Raw genomic sequence first — 16,788 nt, forward strand, 5'->3', positions numbered from 1 at the left:
ATGCTCACCGACTGCAAGACCACCGTGTCAAGGTTGAAATATTTGATTACGTAATTAAATGCACTTGCATTAATTGTGTTTATCATTGCTTCTGGTAGATACAATTTTAATCGGAGTGAAGTAACACAGAACACACTGCAGAGCTATTTATTTTCAGTTGGAGACTATTCAAAATACGTATCTCGTGTTGGGGAGAGAGGGAAAACGATATCAGCATAAGATAAGCGCGGGGAGGGGGTGCAGATGAACGTGACGTTTGATATTGTGTGGATATGAGGTTTTCAATGGTTCGAGGCTAGGGATTGATTTTTTTTACGTCCGTTCTATGGGTCTGAAATATTTTCGGCAAGGCAAAGGGGGGCAGCATTTACGTTACATATTATTTTAGGGGGTTCCAGTAAGCGATTAACTGTTACAGGGGGGGGGGGGGGGGTCTCTAATCTTCACAAAGTGTGACGTATGCAATCATTTTATCCAGCGCTCGCGTTAAGCGGTTCGCTCTCACTGAACGACCAGCGTTCAGCAGAACTAATTATAAATGACCCTGTACGTCGAAGAAACTTTACACTTGTTTCATTATCTGGCAATGATTTTACTCTAATATCAAGAAAATACCGCATGGTAATTGATTTTATCGTCGAGCTCGTGGTTTAATTTGTAATAATTTTGCATCGTATTTAATAGATGTGCGATATATTGGTTCGTAGTGATTAAAATTAAACCCACTTCTCCTCTTTGGCCTCGTCTTGAAAAGGTCGGACGAAGTTCATACGTTTGCTACACCGCTACAGAATTCTATGAACGAAAAGCGTCTGGACAAGTGCTAATAATTTAGTAGAATTATTAACACGATGTGAATGTCGTGCCGGTTGTCCAATGACTTTTACTTTCCACGAAGATTAAATACCCTCGTATTTTTTGTCTAGCTGGTCGTAAAAAGTTTCATATCTGACAGATATTTGATGGAAACTTTAGCTCAAGAGTATATGCAGATAACGAACGACGGTCGGTAAAGAACTTGAAAGATGTTACATTAAAATCTCGGCCGCAGGAGAATATCAAAATCACCGAACCCATTTGCTCAGGGTTAAACTAATAGAATATGATTAGAGGTGTTGTGGGAACAAAGTAGCCACAATTGCTACCGCAGTCAATTTTCCTAAAACGATAGTCGGTTTGAATCGCTAGTCGAAGGAAATTTCGATCAGTCTTGTTAGGTTTTAATAAGACATGCTTTATTCAAGAATTTCTACCAATACAATATTCAGCAAAACACTACAATGATAACTTCCGTATCACAAGTAATGGCATTTCTATCCTCTATACGATACAAGCGCAGCGTATAGTGTTCCCTGTTGTTGCTCATTGTTTTCCAGAAAGATTCACCAGTTCCAAGAGACACCAACCGAAAATCGGATAGGTATCCGACCCGCTAGAGGTCTTTCCGAGGGGAATCCTTTACTAATTTGTTCGTCCACCGCATATACCTGGAAGCAGCAGCTGATTATGAGTAAGCTACCGCATGCAAATGAGTAAGCCAGCTCATAGTTGACCGTTCAAAAAGTTTACCGTACACGTAAGTGCTACAGTGCAGATAACGCACATCGACCGCCTAAGCTTATTTTGCCGAGATCAAAGGCCGTGACCCTTGGCGTCACTCGTTTTACTGCAGAAAAGCATGTCCGGACTTTGCGCGCCCTTGCACATCTGTCCAAGTTCCCTTTACGAAGTGTATATATGTATATATATTTGTGTGTGTGTATATATGTCTGTATAGGAGCGGGGGAGGGTGAACCAATCAGACAGAGATAGGCGGACTAAGATACGGAAAGAGAAAGAAGAATCATGCATCGATATATCCCTCCCCTCCTTCTAGTGTGACACTAGTCTGTCTTCACCGATAGCGGAAAGTTTTGCCGCAAGATTCGCTCCGCGGAGAGATTTCAGAGCGCGGAGTTGTTCTTCAGTCCGTTGTTGTTTGGTGCCGCTATCGACTCGTGCATATTGTGAGGTTCGCATTACAAACTGTTGCATAGGGCACTAATAATATCATCTGCACAAATCCACATCAAGAAAATGTACACGGGTCGCTTAACCAGGATCGCGAGGGCGGCACTCAGTCCCATGAAGTATCGCTACACTCGTCTGGCCTCATCTTCGACGGGGTTGTGGTTATCGCATGCTCAACCCGTAAGTAACCCTTTTTGGAGAATCGAAGTATTGAAATGGAGCTCAAGAAACGGTTGTATCACAATAGATTCATTTGTCGAAGTAGAGGGAGCACGGTTGCACGAGACCAAGGCTGAAAGTCAATCACTGGTGCTCTACGAGCATAATTCGCTGCTTTGACGGATAATATCAAATCTTCGTCGTCTTTAAATACTTCGAATAACATTTTTCTGCTTAGATGTTTATTCACCGAGGGTCCATGATAAAAATTTATAACAGCATCTCACCTCCGTTGGGAGATTCTGTGCTACATCCCAAAGAAACCACAGATACAAACTTGCTCTTAGAATGATTTATTTATGTCAGATTTTCATGCGCAATATAAGTCAAATACAAATTGTCGATACAGGGTAGTCAGATAGCGGGCATGCGACGAGCTCTTCAGACTTCGGACAGGCCGAGAAGAGCAACGTTCACGGACCGTAGCCAGTTGAAATACGCGCGACGTTTGGTCGTCAAGTTGGGAAGCGCGGTAATAACTCGAGAAGACGAGCATGGCCTGGCTCTAGGTCGCCTGGCTTCGATCGTCGAACAAGTAGCTGAGTGTCAGAATGAGGGACGTGAGTGCATCATGGTAACCAGTGGAGCTGTAGCTTTCGGAAAGCAAAAGCTGACCCAGGAACTTCTCATGTCCCTCTCGATGCGCGAGACGTTGAGTCCCGCAGATCACACTCGGGAGCACGCAGGTACCATCTACTTTTATTTTTTCCTCTCTTTGTTTTCTCTTATCATGCCCCGGTCAGTTCCATTGTGCTGACGTCAGTAACTGTCAATACAATAGCTACGGTGCAAGAAATATTCGATACACAATTTATACGTGATGATGGTAAACCAACGAGATAAGGTGGGTATGGGATAGATGACAATTGATTAGGAATCCAAGCAATTTCTCATGTTCCTTAATTAAGGGACTTAGCGTAAGTTTCGTGCATACAATGCGTTATACATTCCAATTTTCCGAACTTTGAACAATCAAGCATTAATAAAAGCGATATAATCATATATGTCAGTCATCCCACGTCAATTAGCTGCACGCTTTTGGGGTTAAATTTATATCGATATATCCAAATTTCAATATGTTGTCTTTACCTCGAGAGGATTCCTCTAATTTTCTTGGATTTTTGAGTGTCGGTATTTTTGGAGTTACACGGGGTCGCCAATAAAAACAGCAGAACAATTGCGCACGATGATATTTAAACACACATGTCTCCGGGCCTATTTATCTTGCAGTTTCCGGATGGAGCTCACTTTGAAGCTAATGAAATTCTTCATCGTCGAAATTTCAGGTTCTATTGTAAATTGTACGAGGAACAAGCCGGAATTTTTTTTCAGAATTTTCGGTAGTGAAGATTATGGTGAAATATCTACTTTAATATTTATACCAATGAAAGAACATGTTTGATTCTGAGGAAAGGGTAGCTGGTGTACACACATTGGAGTGCATTTTTATTAGCCTCAGAATGATCTTCATCCGGATCCTCTACGATGAATATATCCGGAGTTATGAGGGTTTGTACGTTACCGTGCGCGATTGTTTTGCCATTTTTTTTTTTTTTTTTCTAATCGCAAATATCGATACTAAATCGAAAAAACTGTGGGAATCCGTTTGGCTCAAAGACAATGTAGGTACCTATTCACGAACTTTAATAAAATTTTGAAAAGCTGATTGTGTCGAGACTGTGCGGTTTGACATAAAATGACTAATGTGTGCGAGACGATATCAGGGTACTCATTCTTATCATTAGTCCTGGTCAATTTATTGTTCCTCTTCTGTCGCGTTCATACGATACGTATGCTGAAGTTGACGAGCATTAACAGCTGATATGAATTACTACTTATTTTCCAGCTAGACGTGGTTTGAGATCCGTCGAAAAGCAATAGAACCTTAGAAAAACCAATTACAGTTAAATCGGATACCATTGAATCAAGTGATAAATATTTATGCAGAGCTGTTGGTTGCTGAAAGAGAACCGACAGGAATTGTCTATGACTGTTACCAATGTGGGATCTTAAATATTATCAGATCGAATCACGATGATAAGAAGTACTTGTACAATAAACGATAGAAGCTGACAGGGTTAGTTAAGAGAACAGAAATCTGACCAAAAACTAACGAAAGCAGTTTTTTTTTTAATTCGCAGAGGGCAAACGCATTAACTTATGTATTTACAAGAATTTTTTTAAGCCCGTAATTGAGCCATGGCACGTGTGTGCCATAGACTTACAGATGTTGACCACAGTCGTGCTATAAAAACTGCGTCTACTGTACAATTGAATCAGATCTTAAACAAGCTTGTAGACTCTATGTGATGTAGTATTTGACCTAAATGACGGAGCAGTGGAGTAGGAACAAATATACTGAATTATGTGACGTCAGAAACGAGGGAATTCGACATTCGCTTGAGCAATCGTACAGTATACGCAGATTTCATTTCTTTGCATCTCTGAGACCACACAACGTACTTATTCATATTTCATACACTTACCTCATTTATAGACCAGGATGAAATAGTTTTTTCATTTTCGGTAAGCGAAAATCCTGGCCTGTACATGAACATCGCTTTATGGTCTGATTGTGAGACACTTGTGATCTCCAGATGTTTTTTCTACAAATAGCTATAAGTCTCCGCGGAGATTCCGGCAATCAAGTTCGCCTCTTTCAGGTACGCTGCTGGAGCCTCGAGCGGCTGCTGCAGTCGGACAGTCCGGGCTAATGTCCCTCTACGATGCCATGTTCGCACAATACGGAGTGAAGCTGGCTCAAGTACTCGTTACCAAGCCCGATTTTTACAACGAAGAGACTCGCAAGAATCTTTTCAGCACACTTAGCGAGCTGATCAGTCTGAACATAGTGCCGATTATAAATACGAACGATGCCGTTTCTCCGCCGCCTCAAGCCGACGAGGAGGTCGCCGGCTCCGGAGGTCGGAGAGGGATCTCGATCAAGGACAATGATTCCCTGGCGGCGATGTTGGCGGCGGAGGTACAAGCGGATCTTTTGATCCTGATGAGCGACGTGGATGGAATTTATAATCTACCACCATGGCAAGACGGTGCTAAACTGCTGCGTACCTTCAGTTCCGACCAGAGGGGCAATATTAAATTCGGACAGAAGTCCAAGGTCGGAACCGGTGGCATGGACTCCAAGGTAAACGCGGCGACGTGGGCGCTGGACCGGGGCGTTTCGGTGGTAATATGCAACGGGACGCAGGAGAAAGCGATCAAGAGTATAATGGCGGGTCGGAAGATCGGCACCTTTTTCACGGACACCAGCGGACCGTCGGCGCCTGTCGAAGTCGTCGCGGAAAACGGTAAGTCTCATGGCGGTCTCTTTTAACTGCGTGTTCGCAATTACTATTCGCTCTTTCCGTCACGTTCTATCATGTTATACCTACTCATCTTCCAGCCCGGACTGGAAGTCGAGTCATGCAGTCTCTGCGCCCGGAGGAAAGAGCCAGCGCTATAAATACTCTGGCAAATCTGCTCGAGTCAAGGCAAGGTGACATATTGGATGCGAATAACAAAGACTTGGAGGAGGCGCAAAAGTCCGGGGTGGCGAAACCGCTGCTCTCGCGACTGTCCCTGACACCATCAAAGTTGAAATCGTTGAGCGCTGGTCTGCGTCAGATAGCCGACAGCTCCCATCAGAACGTTGGTAGGGTTTTGCGGAGAACCAAGCTTGCCGAAGGACTGGAATTGAAACAGATCACTGTCCCTATTGGTGTTCTCCTTGTCATATTCGAATCACGACCTGACAGTTTACCGCAAGTCGCAGCTCTAGCGATGTCTAGTGCGAACGGGCTGCTACTCAAAGGTGGGAAAGAGGCGGCTCACAGCAACAAGTACCTCATAGAGCTTGTCAAGGAGGCCTTAAACACTGTCGGGGCGTCGAACGCGATTTCTCTGGTTTCAACCCGTGAGGAAATAGGCGACCTTCTCTCCATGGAAAAGCATATTGATCTCATTATTCCCAGGGGGAGTTCCGAGCTTGTCAGAAGCATCCAGGAACAGTCTAAGCATATTCCAGTTCTGGGACACGCTGAAGGGATATGCCACGTGTACGTTGACAAGGATGCCGACATTGAAAAAGCGTTGAAGATAGTTCGTGACTCCAAGTGCGACTATCCGGCGGCCTGCAATGCTATGGAAACGCTCCTGATACACGAGGAGCACTTAAATGGCACATTCTTCGCTGATGTTTGCAACATGCTCCAAAAGGAAGGAGTGAGTAGACGAGTTTGCTTCCCCTGAAGTTCATCTGAAATCCTCCATGATTTTGTTGGATTTTTCTAAACTCAACGATGTACCTATAGGTCAAGATCAACTCGGGGCCGAGGCTTCGACAGCAGCTGACGTTTGGTCCACCGGCTGCAAAGAGCATGAAGACGGAATACGGTGCCCTCGAGTGCACCATCGAGGTTGTTTCGGACTTGGAAGAAGCTATAAACCACATTCACCGATACGGCAGTAGTCACACCGAAGTTATCGTCACGGAGGACAGTCGGAGTGCGGCGCACTTCCAGCGTCAGGTTGATAGCGCTTGCGTCTTCCACAATGCCAGCAGCAGATTCGCGGATGGCTTCAGATTCGGCTTAGGCGCAGAGGTTCGTACAGAAATATATCCACCTACGTAATTATATGCTCGTGAAAAAACGTGCACATTCATAATATTGTCTTGATCTTTATCACGGTAGTATTTAATTACCATGCCCATTTTCAATACTGCAGGTCGGCATTTCCACGGCACGCATTCACGCTCGAGGCCCTGTCGGTGTTGACGGTCTTCTGACGACAAAGTGGATCCTGCATGGTGACGGTCACGCGGCCTCCGATTTTGCTGAAAATGGGACACGAACATTCGTGCACGAGTCACTTCCTCTTCAGGACGCATGAATAATCTTGGGCCCTGATGAACCTCATTACGTTGTGACTGCTGACCGTTGGCGATATCGGCACGGCAACGCTTGGAATCTTAGGGTCTACATACGACGATTCGTTGAATTCATTCAAAGTTATCTTTTTAAAAAAAAGCGATCGGTCAGTACTTGATTGCAAATTGTGTTCTTACAACTTTAATAAAATCACGAAAATAAGATTTGAGGACTGAAGTTTGACAAATTCGAAAACAAAAAGGCGATTATGATTAGAATGACATGAACGTGGAAGAATTTCGTTTCAAAGCGAGATATTTTTCGTTGTTTGATTTATATCTAGCAGTTGAAGGGTTGTAGATTACATACTACTACCAGAAAAGCTAAGACAAGTTACAAACTAGATGTCAGATTTTATTGTATAAAGTAGAGAGTCTACGTATATTTTGTATGATAGAATATTGTAAAATAGCGTATCACATAAGTGTGTACAGTCTAGCAGCTAATGAAAATTGCAGCGTAGGTATTATAAGTAGGGAAATTGTTATATTTTTATAAGTATATTTACAACGAATGAGGCGTATGCGCAACAATGGTACCAAAGATTTGCAACGAAGCGTACACAAGATCAATCAATCATCTTATCAACTTGGAATACATTTATTAACATTGTTCTGGTCATAATGAAATAAACATGCGCTTATTACATGCCTATACTACGTACTCTATAATTTAGCGACAATCATAGCTAATTCGTTGATCATTAGGCTGGATTTTCACGGGTTCCAGATTGACGCAACGGCAAAATGCCGCGAGACTAAACTACGTGGTTGAGTCAGTGGTTCTCGATTGCGTTTATTATTGTAAAAATTGAAACATCTAGGATTGTTGATTGCAAGTGTGAACGAACGGAGAAATTGAATCCGGGAGAAGGGAATCGAATAAAACGGTAGCAGTTTTGCGAGGCATAAAAATAACGTCCAAAATTCATTCTCATTATTCCAGAATCGTGAACTCGTGGATAATTATTACATCTTTGCCTACGTTTATTACCGCATAGTCCGTACTGAAAATATTACCGTGCGTCCAGGGCCTTACTTCTGAACAATAAACAACGATAAAACAGATATCACCATATGATTCATTTCAATGAATTACATGTATTACGATTCTAGTATGATGAGAATGAATTAGATTATTGTCATGTATCTCGAACAGCTATTCATGGAGCGTATCGACAAGCTCTATGGAATACGCTGCGCGCAGCGGAGAAAGTGGTACAGCCGAAAAACGTGGAAATTTCTTAACATTTCTTGAGCTGTTGATCCTTTGCTGTTTTACATATTTATTTTGCGTTTCCCAGGGTCCGATTTGTCCTCAGAAATTGGAAAAAAGCCCGGTTTATCCTATGAACAACGGATTAGAAGTTAAGGCCAATATACATGGAATTTGGAGAGGGATTTCGAAAAGGTGGAGTAGGAAAATCACAAATTCACAGCTAAAAATTTTTATTTATTCAACATACCTTAATAAAATACAAATGTTTGTGTGTCACTGTGTAGTAATTTCACAAATTAACAATCAAAATAAAAGTGAAAGATAAAGAGGACTGCAAAAATTTGATTAAGCATTACGTAAGAAATCTGAATCTTACGGGTGTACCTATATGAGTATGCAATATACGTTGTCATTAGGTGAATATGAAAGAAACTGTAACAGAAAACTGTAACTGAGATAAATATTATCTCTGTTTTAAAATGCAGCTAAGGTTTCGGCCTGTGAATGAGTGCAACACGCCTCTGCAATATACAATATAAGCTGCATGATATTGGATTATCTCTATTTTCCGTAACCTGTAACAGAATAAACGAACAATCAGTATTCTTTTGTCTTTTTTTTTTTATCTTTAATAGTAATGTCCATGACGGTATTGGACAATCCGGATATATCAGTCTGACACAAGTTTAACAACTGAGAAAAAAAGACCGTATCGACTGTATTTCTGTTGTATTTTCTAACCTGGTGGTGGCCTGCTGTTCTATATCTCTGTTTCGTACTCCTCAGGGTCGGATAGGTCTGGAAAGGTAAATATGAGAATCAATTCTGAGAAGAAATGTTTTTTGGTGAAACCTGTAAGAGTCGGATTTTTAGTAAGAATAATAGAGATATTTGAGAATTGCTGGAATAGATTTATTGTGGCACTATTCCGACGTAATTTTGCGAGAGAAATCGATTGGGCGCAGTCTCAATACGCTGCGATCAACGCATCAAAAGTTACAGCCAAAAAACCAAAACCAGTGTTTTCCACATTTTTCAGCAGCTGCTTTTTCCTTCGTAATTTCTCTCCTGTTGCTCCCACGCTCTTTTCGCTGCGTTTTTCCAGTTCCTGGGGGTCCAGTTAGTCGGAAAAGGGTCATACGAATCGAATCTGGGACCAAAAATTTTTTGGTCGAAAAGTTAAAAAAAAGTAAGGCTAACCCGTTTGCATTTTTGACGAAAATTTTGGCGATTTTGAAAAGTGCTGAAATAAATTCTTTCATGCACTATTCCGACGTAATTTTGCGAGAGAAATCGATTGGGCGCAGTCTCAATACGCTGCGATCAACGCATCAAAAGTTACAGCCAAAAAACCAAAACCAGTGTTTTCGACATTTTTCAGCAGCTGCTTTTTCCTTCGTAATTTCTCTCCTGTTGCTCCCACGCTCTTTTCGCTGCGTTTTTCCAGTTCCTGGGGGTCCAGTTAGTCGGGAAAGGGTCATACGAATCGAATCTGGGACCAAAAATTTTTTGGTCGAAAAGTGAAGAAAAAGTAAGGCTAACCCCTTTGCATTTTTGACGAAAATTTTGGAGATTTCGAAAAGTGCTGGAATAAATTCTTTCATGCACTATTCCGACGTAATTTTGCGAGAGAAATCGATTGAGCGCAGTCTCAATACGCTGCGATCAACGCATCAAAAGTTACAGCCAAAAAACCAAAACCAGTGTTTTCCACATTTTTCAGCAGCTGCTTTTTCCTTCGTAATTTCTCTCCTGTTGCTCCCACGCTCTTTCCGCTGCGTTTTTCCAGTTCCTGGGGGTCCAGTTAGTCGGGAAAGGGTCATACGAATCGAATCTGGGACCAAAAATTTTTTGGTCGAAAAGTGAAGAAAAAGTAAGGCTAACCCCTTTGCATTTTTGACGAAAATTTTGGCGATTTCGAAAAGTGCTGGAATAAATTCTTTCATGCACTATTCCGACGTAATTTTGCGAGAGAAATCGATTGGGCGCAGTCTCAATACGCTGCGATCAACGCATCAAAAGTTACAGCCAAAAAACCAAAACCAGTGTTTTCCACATTTTTCAGCAGCTGCTTTTTCCTTCGTAATTTCTCTCCTGTTGCTCCCACGCTCTTTTCGCTGCGTTTTTCCAGTTCCTGGGGGTCCAGTTAGTCGGGAAAGGGTCATACGAATCGAATCTGGGACCAAAAATTTTTTGGTCGAAAAGTGAAGAAAAAGTAAGGCTAACCCCCCCTTTGCATTTTTGACGAAAATTTTGGCGATTTCGAAAAGTGCTGGAATAAATTCTTTCATGCACTATTCCGACGTAATTTTGCGAGAGAAATCGATTGGGCGCAGTCTCAATACGCTGCGATCAACGCATCAAAAGTTACAGCCACAAAACCAAAACCAGTGTTTTCGACATTTTTCCGCAGCTGCTTTTTCCTTCGTAATTTCTCTCCTGTTGCTAACACGCTCTTTCCGCTGCGTTCTTCCAGTTCCTGGGGGTCCAGTTAGTCGGGAAAGGGTCATGCGAATCGAATCTGGGACCAAAAATTTTTTGGTCGAAAAGTGAAGAAAAAGTAAGGCTAACCCCTTTGCATTTTTGACGAAAATTTTGGCGATTTCGAAAAGTGCTGGAATAAATTCTTTCATGCACTATTCCGACGTAATTTTGCGAGAGAAATCGATTGGGCGCAGTCTCAATACGCTGCGATCAACGCATCAAAAGTTACAGCCAAAAAACCAAAACCAGTGTTTTCCACATTTTTCAGCAGCTGCTTTTTCCTTCGTAATTTCTCTCCTGTTGCTCCCACGCTCTTTTCGCTGCGTTTTTCCAGTTCCTGGGGGTCCAGTTAGTCGGGAAAGGGTCATACGAATCGAATCTGGGACCAAAAATTTTTTGGTCGAAAAGTTAAAAAAAAGTAAGGCTAACCCCTTTGCATTTTTGACGAAAATTTTGGCGATTTTGAAAAGTGCTGAAATAAATTCTTTCACGCATTATTTCGACGTAATTTTGCGAGAGAAATCGGTTGGGCGCAGTCCGAATACGCAGCGATCAACGCATCAAAAGTTACAGCCAAAAAACCAAAACCAGTGTTTTCGACATTTTTCCGCAGCTGCTTTTTCCTTCGTAATTTCTCTCCTGTTGCTAACACGCTCTTTCCGCTGCGTTCTTCCAGTTCCTGGGGGTCCAGTTAGTCGGTAAAGGGTCATACGAATCGAATCTGGGACCAAAAATTCTTTGGTCGAAAAGTGAAAAAAAAGTAAGGCTAACCCCTTTGCATTTTTGACCAAAATTTTGGCGATTTCGAAAAGTGCTGGAATAAATTCTTTCATGCACTATTCCGACGTAATTTTGCGAGAGAAATCGATTGGGCGCAGTCTCAATACGCTGCGATCAACGCATCAAAAGTTACAGCCAAAAAACCAAAACCAGTGTTTTCCACATTTTTCAGCAGCTGCTTTTTCCTTCGTAATTTCTCTCCTGTTGCTCCCACGCTCTTTTCGCTGCGTTTTTCCAGTTCCTGGGGGACCAGATAGTCGGGAAAGGGTCATACGAATCAAATCTGGGACCAAAAATTTTTTGGTCGAAAGGTGAAGAAAAAGTAAGGCTAACCCCTTTGCATTTTTGACCAAAATTTTGGCGATTTCGAAAAGTGCTGGAATAAATTCTTTCATGCACTATTCCGACGTAATTTTGCGAGAGAAATCGATTGGGCGCAGTCTCAATACGCTGCGATCAACGCATCAAAAGTTACAGCCAAAAAACCAAAACCAGTGTTTTCCACATTTTTCAGCAGCTGCTTTTTCCTTCGTAATTTCTCTCCTGTTGCTCCCACGCTCTTTTCGCTGCGTTTTTCCAGTTCCTGGGGGTCCAGTTAGTCGGGAAAGGGTCATACGAATCGAATCTGGGACCAAAAATTTTTTGGTCGAAAAGTTAAAAAAAAGTAAGGCTAACCCCTTTGCATTTTTGACGAAAATTTTGGCGATTTTGAAAAGTGCTGAAATAAATTCTTTCACGCATTATTTCGACGTAATTTTGCGAGAGAAATCGGTTGGGCGCAGTCCGAATACGCAGCGATCAACGCATCAAAAGTTACAGCCAAAAAACCAAAACCAGTGTTTTCGACATTTTTCCGCAGCTGCTTTTTCCTTCGTAATTTCTCTCCTGTTGCTAACACGCTCTTTCCGCTGCGTTCTTCCAGTTCCTGGGGGTCCAGTTAGTCGGTAAAGGGTCATACGAATCGAATCTGGGACCAAAAATTCTTTGGTCGAAAAGTGAAAAAAAAGTAAGGCTAACCCCTTTGCATTTTTGACGAAAATTTTGGCGATTTCGAAAAGTGCTGGAATAAATTCTTTCATGCACTATTCCGACGTAATTTTGCGAGAGAAATCGATTGGGCGCAGTCTCAATACGCTGCGATCAACGCATCAAAAGTTACAGCCAAAAAACCAAAACCAGTGTTTTCCACATTTTTCAGCAGCTGCTTTTTCCTTCGTAATTTCTCTCCTGTTGCTCCCACGCTCTTTTCGCTGCGTTTTTCCAGTTCCTGGGGGTCCAGTTAGTCGGGAAAGGGTCATACGAATCGAATCTGGGACCAAAAATTTTTTGGTCGAAAAGTGAAGAAAAAGTAAAGCTAACCCCTTTGCATTTTTGACGAAAATTTTGGCGATTTCGAAAAGTGCTGGAATAAATTCTTTCATGCACTATTCCGACGTAATTTTGCGAGAGAAATCGATTGGGCGCAGTCTCAATACGCTGCGATCAACGCATCAAAAGTTACAGCCAAAAAACCAAAACCAGTGTTTTCCACATTTTTCAGCAGCTGCTTTTTCCTTCGTAATTTCTCTCCTGTTGCTCCCACGCTCTTTTCGCTGCGTTTTTCCAGTTCCTGGGGGTCCAGTTAGTCGGGAAAGGGTCATACGAATCGAATCTGGGACCAAAAATTTTTTGGTCGAAAAGTGAAGAAAAAGTAAGGCTAACCCCTTTGCATTTTTGACGAAAATTTTGGCGATTTCGAAAAGTGCTGGAATAAATTCTTTCATGCACTATTCCGACGTAATTTTGCGAGAGAAATCGATTGGGCGCAGTCTCAATACGCTGCGATCAACGCATCAAAAGTTACAGCCAAAAAACCAAAACCAGTGTTTTCCACATTTTTCAGCAGCTGCTTTTTCCTTCGTAATTTCTCTCCTGTTGCTCCCACGCTCTTTTCGCTGCGTTTTTCCAGTTCCTGGGGGTCCAGTTAGTCGGGAAAGGGTCATACGAATCGAATCTGGGACCAAAAATTTTTTGGTCGAAAAGTGAAGAAAAAGTAAGGCTAACCCCTTTGCATTTTTGACGAAAATTTTGGCGATTTCGAAAAGTGCTGGAATAAATTCTTTCATGCACTATTCCGACGTAATTTTGCGAGAGAAATCGATTGGGCGCAGTCTCAATACGCTGCGATCAACGCATCAAAAGTTACAGCCAAAAAACCAAAACCAGTGTTTTCAACATTTTTCCGCAGCTGCTTTTTCCTTCGTAATTTCTCTCCTGTTGCTCCCACGCTCTTTTCGCTGCGTTTTTCCAGTTCCTGGGGGACCAGTTAGTCGGGAAAGGGTCATACGAATCAAATCTGGGACCAAAAATTTTTTGGTCGAAAAGTGAAGAAAAAGTAAGGCTAACCCCTTTGCATTTTTGACGAAAATTTTGGCGATTTTGAAAAGTGCTGAAATAAATTCTTTCATGCATTATTTCGACGTAATTTTGCGAGAGAAATCGGTTGGGCGCAGTCCGAATACGCAGCGATCAACGCATCAAAAGTTACAGCCAAAAAACCAAAACCAGTGTTTTCGACATTTTTCCGCAGCTGCTTTTTCCTTCGTAATTTCTCTCCTGTTGCTAACACGCTCTTTCCGCTGCGTTCTTCCAGTTCCTGGGGGTCCAGTTAGTCGGTAAAGGGTCATACGAATCGAATCTGGGACCAAAAATTCTTTGGTCGAAAAGTGAAAAAAAAGTAAGGCTAACCCCTTTGCATTTTTGACCAAAATTTTGGCGATTTCGAAAAGTGCTGGAATAAATTCTTTCATGCACTATTCCGACGTAATTTTGCGAGAGAAATCGATTGGGCGCAGTCTCAATACGCTGCGATCAACGCATCAAAAGTTACAGCCAAAAAACCAAAACCAGTGTTTTCGACATTTTTCAGCAGCTGCTTTTTCCTTCGTAATTTCTCTCCTGTTGCTCCCACGCTCTTTTCGCTGCGTTTTTCCAGTTCCTGGGGGACCAGATAGTCGGGAAAGGGTCATACGAATCAAATCTGGGACCAAAAATTTTTTGGTCGAAAGGTGAAGAAAAAGTAAGGCTAACCCCTTTGCATTTTTGACGAAAATTTTGGCGATTTCGAAAAGTGCTGGAATAAATTCTTTCATGCACTATTCCGACGTAATTTTGCGAGAGAAATCGATTGGGCGCAGTCTCAATACGCTGCGATCAACGCATCAAAAGTTACAGCCAAAAAACCAAAACCAGTGTTTTCCACATTTTTCAGCAGCTGCTTTTTCCTTCGTAATTTCTCTTCTGTTGCTCCCACGCTCTTTTCGCTGCGTTTTTCCAGTTCCTGGGGGTCCAGTTAGTCGGGAAAGGGTCATACGAATCGAATCTGGGACCAAAAATTTTTTGGTCGAAAAGTTAAAAAAAAGTAAGGCTAACCCCTTTGCATTTTTGACGAAAATTTTGGCGATTTTGAAAAGTGCTGAAATAAATTCTTTCACGCATTATTTCGACGTAATTTTGCGAGAGAAATCGGTTGGGCGCAGTCCGAATACGCAGCGATCAACGCATCAAAAGTTACAGCCAAAAAACCAAAACCAGTGTTTTCGACATTTTTCCGCAGCTGCTTTTTCCTTCGTAATTTCTCTCCTGTTGCTAACACGCTCTTTCCGCTGCGTTCTTCCAGTTCCTGGGGGTCCAGTTAGTCGGTAAAGGGTCATACGAATCGAATCTGGGACCAAAAATTCTTTGGTCGAAAAGTGAAAAAAAAGTAAGGCTAACCCCTTTGCATTTTTGACGAAAATTTTGGCGATTTCGAAAAGTGCTGGAATAAATTCTTTCATGCACTATTCCGACGTAATTTTGCGAGAGAAATCGATTGGGCGCAGTCTCAATACGCTGCGATCAACGCATCAAAAGTTACAGCCAAAAAACCAAAACCAGTGTTTTCCACATTTTTCAGCAGCTGCTTTTTCCTTCGTAATTTCTCTCCTGTTGCTCCCACGCTCTTTTCGCTGCGTTTTTCCAGTTCCTGGGGGTCCAGTTAGTCGGGAAAGGGTCATACGAATCGAATCTGGGACCAAAAATTTTTTGGTCGAAAAGTGAAGAAAAAGTAAAGCTAACCCCTTTGCATTTTTGACGAAAATTTTGGCGATTTCGAAAAGTGCTGGAATAAATTCTTTCATGCACTATTCCGACGTAATTTTGCGAGAGAAATCGATTGGGCGCAGTCTCAATACGCTGCGATCAACGCATCAAAAGTTACAGCCAAAAAACCAAAACCAGTGTTTTCCACATTTTTCAGCAGCTGCTTTTTCCTTCGTAATTTCTCTCCTGTTGCTCCCACGCTCTTTTCGCTGCGTTTTTCCAGTTCCTGGGGGTCCAGTTAGTCGGGAAAGGGTCATACGAATCGAATCTGGGACCAAAAATTTTTTGGTCGAAAAGTGAAGAAAAAGTAAGGCTAACCCCTTTGCATTTTTGACGAAAATTTTGGCGATTTCGAAAAGTGCTGGAATAAATTCTTTCATGCACTATTCCGACGTAATTTTGCGAGAGAAATCGATTGGGCGCAGTCTCAATACGCTGCGATCAACGCATCAAAAGTTACAGCCAAAAAACCAAAACCAGTGTTTTCCACATTTTTCAGCAGCTGCTTTTTCCTTCGTAATTTCTCTCCTGTTGCTCCCACGCTCTTTTCGCTGCGTTTTTCCAGTTCCTGGGGGTCCAGTTAGTCGGGAAAGGGTCATACGAATCGAATCTGGGACCAAAAATTTTTTGGTCGAAAAGTGAAGAAAAAGTAAGGCTAACCCCTTTGCATTTTTGACGAAAATTTTGGCGATTTCGAAAAGTGCTGGAATAAATTCTTTCATGCACTATTCCGACGTAATTTTGCGAGAGAAATCGATTGGGCGCAGTCTCAATACGCTGCGATCAACGCATCAAAAGTTACAGCCAAAAAACCAAAACCAGTGTTTTCAACATTTTTCCGCAGCTGCTTTTTCCTTCGTAATTTCTCTCCTGTTGCTCCCACGCTCTTTTCGCTGCGTTTTTCCAGTTCCTGGGGGACCAGTTAGTCGGGAAAGGGTCATACGAATCAAATCTGGGACCAAAAATTTTTTGGTCGAAAAGTGAAGAAAAAGTAAGGCTAACCCCTTTGCATTTTTGACGAAAATTT

General features: G+C 42.2%; 1 protein-coding gene across 1 annotated transcript; it reads left to right on the top strand.

Moving 5' to 3' along the window:
• Positions 1-1,883: 1,883 nt before the first annotated feature.
• LOC124306852 (delta-1-pyrroline-5-carboxylate synthase) lies at positions 1,884-8,981 on the top strand. Its single transcript, XM_046767945.1, has 6 exons — positions 1,884-2,190; positions 2,579-2,915; positions 4,893-5,540; positions 5,636-6,453; positions 6,543-6,833; positions 6,958-8,981. Exons 1-6 carry the CDS (start codon positions 2,077-2,079, stop codon positions 7,120-7,122), a joined length of 2,373 nt encoding a protein of 790 aa, XP_046623901.1. The 5' UTR covers positions 1,884-2,076; the 3' UTR covers positions 7,123-8,981.
• The last annotated feature ends 7,807 nt before the right edge of the window (positions 8,982-16,788 follow it).

The sequence above is a fragment of the Neodiprion virginianus genome, chromosome 6 (genome assembly GCF_021901495.1).
Source record: "Neodiprion virginianus isolate iyNeoVirg1 chromosome 6, iyNeoVirg1.1, whole genome shotgun sequence".
NCBI classification, from domain to species: Eukaryota; Metazoa; Arthropoda; class Insecta; order Hymenoptera; family Diprionidae; genus Neodiprion; species Neodiprion virginianus.